The sequence below is a fragment of the Neolamprologus brichardi genome, chromosome 8 (genome assembly GCF_056152115.1).
Source record: "Neolamprologus brichardi isolate AB-2024 chromosome 8, ASM5615211v1, whole genome shotgun sequence".
NCBI classification, from domain to species: domain Eukaryota; kingdom Metazoa; phylum Chordata; class Actinopteri; order Cichliformes; family Cichlidae; genus Neolamprologus; species Neolamprologus brichardi.
The window spans coordinates 4,421,686-4,432,192 of NC_142111.1; the positions used below are offsets into that span (position 1 = coordinate 4,421,686).

The 10,507-nt window shown below is 42.1% G+C and overlaps 1 protein-coding gene and 1 pseudogene across 1 annotated transcript; one reads left to right on the top strand and one right to left on the bottom strand.

The window, feature by feature from the left end:
* Positions 1-3,127, bottom strand: LOC102797262 (solute carrier family 2, facilitated glucose transporter member 11 pseudogene; annotated as a pseudogene).
* An 18-nt stretch (positions 3,128-3,145) lies between these two features.
* On the top strand, positions 3,146-10,507 carry LOC102796971 (RNA-binding protein with serine-rich domain 1-like). Its single transcript, XM_006796976.3, has 7 exons — positions 3,146-3,203; positions 5,038-5,184; positions 5,333-5,515; positions 5,729-5,831; positions 9,472-9,625; positions 9,712-9,853; positions 10,005-10,507. Coding segments are annotated over exons 1-7 (831 nt in total). The 5' UTR covers positions 3,146-3,201; the 3' UTR covers positions 10,105-10,507.

Sequence of the window (10,507 nt, forward strand, 5' to 3'; positions counted from 1 at the left end):
CGGGTCACCACTTTTTTTCCTTTATTTTGTTGTACACGCAGTTGTATTTTGATTTAAATATAAATAGTAATAATATTTTTAGGCAAAGAAAAGTGTGACAGTGTCATTCAGTAAGTGCGCAGCACATGCTACACGTTACAACAGTGCAAGAACAGACCTGACGTCTGCATTTAGGATTCATTCCAGCACACGATCAAGCATCGCAGGGTGATTAAAGAACATACAGATGCTGCGACAGATGGTTCGCAGAAGGCTCAGAAGGGCTGTGTTGAGTTTAAAAGCTGGTGAATTTAAAAGTGTTAACCTTGACTGTGTGATTCATTTTCACGACGCGCTGCCTTGTTTATCACTGCACAAACTGTGGCAGACACAATGGCTACATCTACTGGCCATTCTGCAGAGCTACACTCATGTAGTTGAAGCCCTGGTGCACACAGAAGTCTGGAGGGGACTAACTAATATAGTTAAATTCTAGATGCAGTCCAGTTGCTGCATAAACATAAACATAAATGAGAGAAAGAGAGAAAAACAGAATTACACACAGTCTGCGTTCCCAGAAAGGTCATCAAATAGGAAAACAAACATGCATGGTTCACTGAGCTGGATAGATAAAAAAAACAACAAAAAAATAACAGCATCAGATTGCACAATAAACACGAACTGTTATCTAGCAGCTCACAAGTGTTGAACTAGAGAAGTTAATCCCTACAGCACATGCTGTTCAAATGATTGCCCAAACTACTGCAAACACATGCCAGTTTTTGGCAGGAGCTTGAGATTTCTGCATAAATATGAGAGAGGACGACTTCTTTGGCATAGGGACCCTACAAAAGGGTTCAGCACAATCACTCTAAATGACGATCTAAAAGACATTTTAGACGCTTTATATAGGTTTGCAATAAATAAACACAAAATGTGTGTTGGGTAGGATTAAAGGCCTAGACCAAATTGTAAATTAAGAACAGTCAATATTAAGGAGATCACATCTCATAAATAACACACAGGATTTAATCTGCACAGAAGACAATTAAAACCTGAAGATAAGCTCAAAAGGCACGGCTTGTTATAATCCCACAGGTCAAATTTCATTCAGCAGCTTTATGGTCAAGGTCAGGATCATGCGTTGAGGAAGTAAATGAGCAGATTTTACCCAACTGGTAGCGATCATTCAGGGGATCGTGCTCTGTCATTAGGTCTGGAACTTCATTCATTTTCCCTTGGTTCTTCTTATCAAACGCTGCTGTAATCTGAGCCAGCGTCTTGCCCTTTGTCTCTGGCAAGGTGAGGCCTAGAAACACAGCAGATACCAAACAAACACAGAGGAAAGGCAGAAAGCAGAGGTTTCCCAGGCCGTTGACGATGAAAGGTAACAGCATTCCCATTAGGAGCAGGCTAATCCACATTAGAGAGCCGGCGATCATGTAGGCCGCTGGACGAGCCGTCTGATCAAAGATCTCAGCTGGTAAGATCCCCGTCACTCCAGCTGGGCCCAGGCCAAAGCTGAGGATGTAAGCGAAAACGCACACCATGCTGAGGTAAGCCATCCCTGTCACTTTGCGGCTCTGGAGTGAAAGAGCTACAGTAAAAACTATAGACCAACAAGACATGAGACTGTAACCCCCGATGAGAAGGTACCGGCGACCCACGCGTTCAATCAGGAGGTTACTCAGAATGGAAGCTGTTAGCTCAGATGCCCCCGTCCCAATGGTGACGTACTGAATTTTCTCTGGTGGGATCCCTGCTTCCTGAAAGATGTAGGAAGCATAGAAGTAGATGGAGTCGTTTCCACAGAGCATCATGGCGCTGCTGGCGGCCATGACTGTTTTGAGTTGTGATCGTAAATTACGATCCTTAAACAGGGCCCAGGGTGTCTTAGCAGAAGATGTAGCTCCAGAATTTATGGCTGCGGACATTTGCTGCTCCTGAAGCAACTCCTCCATCTCCAAAACGGGAGCCTCCCCGCCGCGGAGTCTTCCAAGAGCCTGGAGACATGCTTCCCTGTCTCCCTTGTCGATGAGTAGGTACCTGGGGCTTTCGGGGAACCAGGGAAGGGTAAGGAGCTGGAACAGTGCTGGCAAAGCATTACTAGCCAGTAAGTAGGGCCAAAGAGGCTCACTACCCAAAAGCTCAGTAAGTCCCACAACCTGACCCAAAAAGATCCCGAATGCGGTAAAGACAGCAGAGGAAAACGCCACAGCACCTCTGAGGTGTTTGGGGGCACTCTCTCCAAAATACATGGGCTGGACATTCATGCTGACACCTGAGTTCATCCCCACCAGAACACGAGCAATGATGATCATCTCAAATGATTTTGCCACCCGGCATGTTAGCACCAGCACAGCAGCAGCAAACATGAAGGAATTGTTCAAAAGCAGAGACTTTTTCCTCCCAAAGCGAACTGACATAGGGCCTGCCAGCAGGGCCCCAAGGAGGCCACCAAGAGAAAAGGCTGATACTATCAGGGTCCACACCAGGGTCACCTTAGGGATATCCAAGCCTGTACCCCAGCGTTCCATGTAGGTGTCATTAATAAACCTTTGGATGTAGCTGGTAGGAGCGTTGATGATGGAGATGTTGTAGCCGTACTGAAAGGTTCCTCCAATGGCAGCACAGAGCACAGTCAGTCCAAGAGTAAATCCATTGCCTGAAGGTTTCCTGGTTTCTTCTGGTACATTATCTGCAGACTTCATCTCAAAGCAGGCTCTTTAAGTGGAAGAGCAAACTTGTCCCCTTCCGTTAGTTGTTCAATCAGTCCAAACCTTTTATGTAGCTTAGAGAGGCGTTTTTCACTCATATGAGACTACGGCTGATCTCTAATGCGGTTCAGATGAAAGGCAGCGTGATTCTTCAGTTAGAGCCGGGGTTATATAAAGGTGTGCTTTTTCCCTGAGTCTAACCTTTCAGGCAACGTCCTACCCGCAAGAGTTCTGCTGCAGTGATCCTTCCCCGGTCAAATTTAGAGTTAAACGTTTAAACGTTAACTCAAATTACAGAAAGTATTTCAAAGACTAATAAAAAGAAGTGAAACCAGCTATGGGAAACAAGTATTATTCCGAAAAATAAATCCTGCTAGTCTAAATTTAGAGAATTAATTTCACAAAGTTAACGGATGTTTCTGCATGTGTGAGGCGCGTACAGAGTGCTGATTGGTTCAAACTGCTTACGTCATTTTTCTGCGCTTACTACTGTCGCGAGGAAAAAATGTAAGTGAACGCTGTCGTTTTAATTCGTTTCTCTTTTATATTTGGCTTATAAATCGCAAGTTACTACATGAAAGTGTTAACGCGAAAGTTACTGCTTTTAGCTTTACATGAAATTGTTAATAAGCAAACACAATATACAGCCATATTATTATTATTTATATATTTAACCAACGGTAAGCTAGCTAACTTTTGAGCTAGCTTGATTTTGTTTTGCATTTTCTATGAGTAGATATACTGTGGCCACTCAGCATTTGTCCTCATTCTTAAAAATGCATATGTGGCGATTACAGAAATGTGTTGCAGAACTGCTCAAAGAGCAATTGAACGAGGGTTCGCGAGTCTCCTACAGAATAATAACAACAAAAGGAAGTTCATTCCCCCCCCCCCCCCCCCCCCCCCCCCCTAACACAAAAGTATTGGTAGCATCTATTTGACAAATCAACTAAATTAATTTGTAGCTCATGTCAAAAGCGCAAAGAATTATGCTTCCATAAACAAGCGGTCATTCTTACCTCAGTGTTGGAAAAAGTGACGATGCAGATGCTTTTGCACAGCGACGGAAAGACGTTACTTTAGCATCCCTGTAGTTACGTCAGTGAAATATTATTTAACTGAGAATGTGAGAATAAAGATCCTTTTCCCTCATATACCTCAGAGTGTTAGTTACCTTTAACAACTGGGATGTGATCAATAGCAGGCAAGGAGTTAAAAATGGAGAAATGACGAACGTATTCAACATAGTCTGACTAAATCAAATTCTCATTCTCCAGTGATCATAAAAGGTAAGCCAAAAGTTTTGGAATTTTAATTTAATAATTAAAACTATGATAAAGGGGAAAATGCAAAAAAAGTACCAGTAATATAGGTAATCAACATTTAGTTTCAAAAAGCTAGAAAGGGACAATATAATTCAGTAAAAATGTAAGATTATTTACAGCCACTAGTAACCGTACTGCCAAAATACTGTAAATTTCAACGGTGGCTATGAAGATAATGTATTTGTGTAAAAACACAGAAAGATGAAGAAAATTTGCAGGTCCAAAATATAATATAACATATTTCAGTGCAGCATATTTTGAAGCCACCTAACAGTTCTTCCAGTGTTTGTTTAAAGTCAAAAACTGCCTGTCCAATAAAACAAAGAAAAAAGTACAATTAAACAGTATTTGTTGGAAAACGTTTATTATTAATTTTCACTATGACATAATCTTATCATTTCAAGTAAAATAAGGTTTGCCTTCAAAAAATAATAAAAAGCTGTAGTTTGAGTTTCCCTTTTCTTGAGTTACATCTCACATATAGACCAGCTCAGCTTCAAGCCTCTTTTACTCCATTTTTGTTTTCCTTTCTTTTATACTTTCCAAGTCTGCTTGGAAAGGTAGTGCAGATGTTAACCTCATGTTATCATATGACGCGAATGACAATAAAGCTCCTTGAATCCTTGAGATTTTAAATAACATTACCAAAATTGTAAGAAAAGTTGTGCAGACTAAAATAGAAATGTTCCTTCAAACTCTAGTCCGTAAAGGCCTGTAATGTAGTAGGGATGGAGCCGGACTCCCTTAAGGTGGTGTCAGAGAGGCGGATGTTGTCTAAGATGAGGGCAATGCTGGACAATACAGCCCATCCATTCTATGACAGGAGCACGTTCACTTAGAGACTGAGTTACCCAAATGCACCGCTTAATAACACAGGAAATCATTCCTGCCTGTCAGTTTGCATGGTTTGATGTTACTGTATGCAAATGATAATCTATTTTTGCACAGTGCAAAGGTGTTGGGGATGTCTGGCACCCTAAATCTTAGATCCTTTTGGTTGTTTTCTCCTTTAACAGGGCGCCTTCTCCAACAAAAAGGAAGGACGATGACAAGAGCAAACAGCGCAGCAAGGACAAGTCAGGAGCCACTAAGGAGGGAGCTGACAAAGGCCGGGGCCGAGACAAGAACCGCACCCGACGCAGCGCTTCTAGCAGGAGCAGCAGGTCAGATCACTAACCACCTGTTCCCCTCTGGTTTGAATGAGAGTTAGCTCATTTTAATTAAATCCTTGGGACCAAACCCTTCTATTGCTCCCCTCAGCAGATCATCCATTTAAAAATAAATAAAAAATGATCATAATGTTCTCTTTAGGTCGAGCTCCAGCTCCAGCAGCAGCAGCTCAGGATCCAGCTCTGGCTCCTCCAGCGGCTCAAGCTCCTCTGCCTCCAGCCACTCTGGCTCCTCCAGCTCCCGCTCTTCTTCCTCCTCATCTTCATCATCCTCACCCAGCCCCAGCCGCCAACGCCACAACAACAGACGACGCTCGCGCTCAAAGTATGGAAGCGTTTACTAGGAAGCACCCAAAAAACTAAATGTAGTAAGAGATTAGCAAGAGGTTGTATATTGCCTGTTCAGTGAGTAATCCTCAGTGAGTCTTAGTTCTGGTGATGTTTTCAGAAAAAGAACTTAAATGTACTTGAAGAGTTTTCATATTAGACGCTGTCATTAACAGCTCACATGTTAAATTAAAGTCAGATGTGATTGTAGGTCTAAATCGCCAAAGAAGGAAGGCAGGGATCGACGACGCAGGAGTCCCACACCAAAACCGACCAAGGTCTTCCTGGGTCGGCTGACCAGAAACGTCATCAAGGTACATTCTTAACCAGAAGTGCTTAAAAAGATGGGTTTTTTTGTTTGTTTGTTTTTATTGTTATCCCATTGTCTCTTTTGCAATGTCACAGAATGTTTTTTTGTTTTGCTTTTTTTTTGTCATCCATAACTTAAAATTTCAAGTTGATAAGCCGTTAGCTCCACCAATCAGGAACCCCTGTGAACATATTTCACTGTTACCCAGAAACAGAAGGTGGAGGTATCAACTACCAATGCTATAAATGGAGGTCACAGTGAGCAAACTGCTTTCAAAATGGTTTTAAAATGATGACATCCTTGTGTTACTAGTGGAAACATGCTGTTATTATTAGCATTAACAGGAATTTTTCCATGTTTACTATACATATCCCTGATTTTGAGTGCACCTGTGACTGCACCATTTGATTCTGGGTAACTAGGGAATGACGTCATTCACGGAGCTTTCTGATTGGCAGAGCTAACTTGAAATTTCAAATAAACTAAAAATGTAGTTATGGATGTATTTTTTTTCTTTTGTTTCCACCACTGGGGGGGATAATCTTTCAGACTTTTGTATTTAAGTCTTAAAAGCAGGGAATCTTTGTGTGATGTATACAAGCAGTGTGCAAATGGATAACCATGAAGCCAGATTTTCTTTCACACCCGATTTCTGTTGATACGTACGATAGATCCTGAGGGACTGCAGCCAACAGAATAACAAGTAATAAACATACTGCTTAGTCACAGCTTTAAACTGTGAGCAGAGTTTATTTTCACTGGTCTTAAAACGTTTTGTGTTTGCTCAAAAAACTGTTTCTTTACAGTTTGTTTTGAAACTTTTTATTGACTCAAATGAAGAAGAGGATCGTAGGGATGGTGGAGAGTGCTCACAGGGGACTGATTAAGCCTTTGTTTTGGAGTTTGAGTCAGCAGCATTAAAATCTCTGGTAAACACGGTTAGCTACAAGCACAGTGGCCACATTTCATTTTTGTGAAAACTTAAGATATTTGATAATTTGTAGTTGATTGTAAAGCAAATCTTTGTAGTTGCTTAAAAAAAACAAATGTAGGCTGTAATGAAATGCTTTGCATTTCTATTATTACCTGAATAATTTTACCAGTACGCTCACGAAACAAGCATGGAGTTACTGATTACACTGAATGTGGCTGCAAAGAACTGATAAGGTGTTAACTGCAAGGAGGTATTTCTTACTCTAATAAGTATTAGCAGCCTTTCATTCCCTCAAATCCTGTTTGTTTTCTGTCTCAGTACAGAAACTTGTTCAGTCTTTTCTGGATAATTCTGTGTGTTCCAGAATTTTTAGTACACTCTGGGAGACTGGGAGAGGATTAATGCTGCAGATGATTCAGAGTGTGTAGTTGTCCGCTACACTGTTAATTGCAGAACAGTGGAGCTGCATCTGTGGACCTCTGGAGGAGAGAAAAGGGGTGGAGGGGTGGTGTGGGGGCTTCTTGATGATTTAATTCGTTGGTTTCCCGCTTGATAAATAATAATCATTAAAATATATATTCAGGCTTTCATTCTAATATATATACTAATTTCCTAAATGGCATTCTATGTCATATGTAATGTGTGTGTGTGTGTGTGTGTGTGTGTGTGTGTTGGTGATGCTTAGACTGCCCAGTTACACAGAAATGACCCCCAGAATACAATACATCACAGATGCACTGCTGAACAAAATTAGGATCACAGAAAAACAAAAATCGGAGGTCAGGTCATAGCTGTCACAGAGCCGTACTGTTCTGCACGCCAGTCTGTGATAGCTTTTGCTCAAAGGTAGAAGAGAGACCAGTCTGTGGCAGGGGTGACTGCTGTCCTTGGTGATCCTTTTTGCCCTTGACAGGTGGCATTGTTGGGCCAGGCTCCCAACAGGTGGCAGTGAGACCCCATTAATCTCAGCTGCCATCGCCACGCTCTCCAGTGGCTTTCTGTTTGAGGCACTGCTGCTCTCATGCCACAGAGTGTTGGTACTGTGTTGGTACACTCTGTGTGGTGGCTCTGTAGGAAGTGGTGAGGACAGATGGGTTAAGATGAGCCTTTTTTTAACCTCTGTAGGAAGTGCAGGAGATTTTTTTTGAAAACATAGGAGATGTGCAGGGGTCACATGAACCCCCACGAATATTATATGAAGCACAGTTTCCACACCAGTGTTGATGATATAGATTGGGCTGCGTATAGTCAAATAACAGCTCTTTGCTTGGGGGGGGGGGGGTTCACTTTCAGAATAAGATTGCCATTGCTGCAAAAAGTTTCACCTCCTTGTGGTCCTTATTGTTATTTTCCTTGTTAAGACTTTGATGAGATCTTGAATTTACAAAGTAGTTTTCTGAGATCATGCAGTGTTGTGGCTGTGAGGTGATCCTGGAGTCTGTAATACATTTGATACCCTGTCCCAGTCTAGTTGTATCTCTATGGTCCTGAAATTGGTTCTATAATTTGGGTTTTTGTGACTAAGGGCCTTTTTTGCCACTCTGATTTTCTTATAGAGGTTGGCTCTTATAATTCTGAGGGCTGCTTAATCTCCAGAATTAAAAGCAGAGTTTCTGTCATAAGGTTCTCACTCACCCTGCTATTGATGCTTTTTTTTTTTTTCCATGCAACCTCAGCCACAACTGGTCATGACAGATGGCTGTCCCTCCTTGATCCTGGATCTGAGCTCTGAGGTTTCCTCCTGTTAAATGTTTTTTTTCTTCCTATTGTCACCAAGTGCTTGCTTATAGGGTTTGATTGTTGATGATTTTCTCTGTATTACTGTAGGGTCTTTACCTTACAGTATAAACCACATCCAGGTGACGGTTGTTGTGATTTTGTGGCATATGAATAAAATTGAATTGAAATTTTAGATCTAGCCACATAGAGCCTTAGCATGCTCCTCAGTGTCTGTGTCCTGGGCTGTGATGACAGCCCCTCGAAACACTGATCAGTCTGTGCAAATCCTGCAGTGCTGCTCCGTAGTTCTGATATGCTGGAATTTACAAGACAGAGACGTGGTCTGATGAGTTGATGGTAGGGGCGGAGGGTTGAATGCTTTGAATGCTGCTGTTATGTTTGAATAAACACAAGTAGTCAAGTATGACCCTCTAGCTACAAAATCCACGTTGGAAAAAGTGGCGGAGAACTTTATTCAGAACCATTTGTTGGTTGTTTTGTATCATTCATGTAGAGATGCCAAGTATTCACTGTCAGCTTTGTGTCTGTGTAACCGTGGATGTAAAGAACAGTGATAGAAATTACTGAGAGTTTGCTGAACGGCCAGCATTTAACGGCCAAGTCCTCAGTGTGTGGAGAACAATGTGATAGCCCTGTTTGTGTCCATGCACCATCTGTTGTTGATGTGGATACCTACTCCACCACCACAAGGAATGCTGCTTCTGTGTGACGTTTTCCCTGCTGAGCCTCATCTGTGCAGCCGTCGGGCTCCTCAGACTTTAAATGAGCAAAGATTTCAAGTTCAAGCAGAATGATGAATGAAGTCTGTAATCAGCAACTGACAACCGGGAAACCACAAATGGATCAAAAATCAAAAGAGGGCTCAAGAATCAGTTCTACCAGGAAGAACAAATAATTTTTGGTTTAGAAGCTGAAAGTTACTCACAATAAAAACAGCAGGTATCTCAAAGGTTTTCTGTGTCTTTTAAAGGAGCACATCCAGGAGATTTTCTCCACATATGGCAAGATCAAGATGATTGAAATGCCCATGAACCGCATGCACCCTCACCTGTCCAAGGGGTACGCCTATGTGGAGTACGAGACCTCTGAAGAGGCAGAGAAGGCTCTGAAGCACATGGACGGAGGTAGGAAGGACTGAAGAGATTGTTTCAGAGCCACGTTCTGAGTCATGAGCTTAAAGGGGATCAACTCTCACGCTGATGTCTTTCAGGTCAGATCGATGGTCAGGAAATCACTGTCACAGCTGTGCTGACTCCCACGGTGCGCCCCCCTCCTCGCAGGCTTTCCCCTCCCCGGAGGATGCCTCCTCCGCCCCCGATGTGGCGCCGGACTCCACCTCGTATGAGGAGAAGGTAATGAGCAAATGATGGGCATCCACAGTGGAGAGGAAACACTCTAATGCTGATTTTACCACAACTGAAAACTCTAAATTCTAACACACTCTGTTTTAACTCTGTTTCTCTGATCATTTACTTTTGACCTCTTCTGTTATTTATGTTCTAGATCTCGGTCTCCACGCCGACGGTCTCCAGTGCGGCGCAGGTCTCGATCGCCTGGCCGCCGCCGCCATCGGTCGCGATCAAGTTCCAACTCCTCACGCTAGCGATCGTGAAGCCTTTCCTCTCCCTCGCCTCCTCTGAATTTATTCTTTTGTTTTGTCCTTTTGATCAGAGCAACAAAAAATGTGAAAGAAAAATGTTTTTGTGTTGTTTCCTTGTTAAGTGGCGAACACAGGAGCACCAAAGTCTTTACCATTTTACCCAGTAAAGACGTTCAGGCGGTGTTTTATGATAATAAGACGTAAGAATTGTGTTGAACTTTAAATGGTTCATTTTTATTACATTGAAACCTTTTCATTATTTTCTAATTTTTTTGTTGTGTTCATGTATTTGAAAACAATAGAAACACAAAACTGTAAAAGAGCCTAAAAGGCAAATCTTCATGTGTCCCCAGTAAGAAAAAAGGCTGTGAGATTAAAATAAAAGAACCTCTTGTATGTTTATGAA

What these genes read in the sequence shown, in the direction of transcription:
- LOC102796971 (XM_006796976.3), top strand. An exon ending in TGACCAGAAACGTCATCAAG is followed by an intron (nt 5,832 to 9,471) that starts GTACATTCTTAA and finishes TGTCTTTTAAAG; the next exon opens with GAGCACATCCAGGAGATTTT. An exon ending in CCACCTCGTATGAGGAGAAG is followed by an intron (nt 9,854 to 10,004) that starts GTAATGAGCAAA and finishes TTTATGTTCTAG; the next exon opens with ATCTCGGTCTCCACGCCGAC.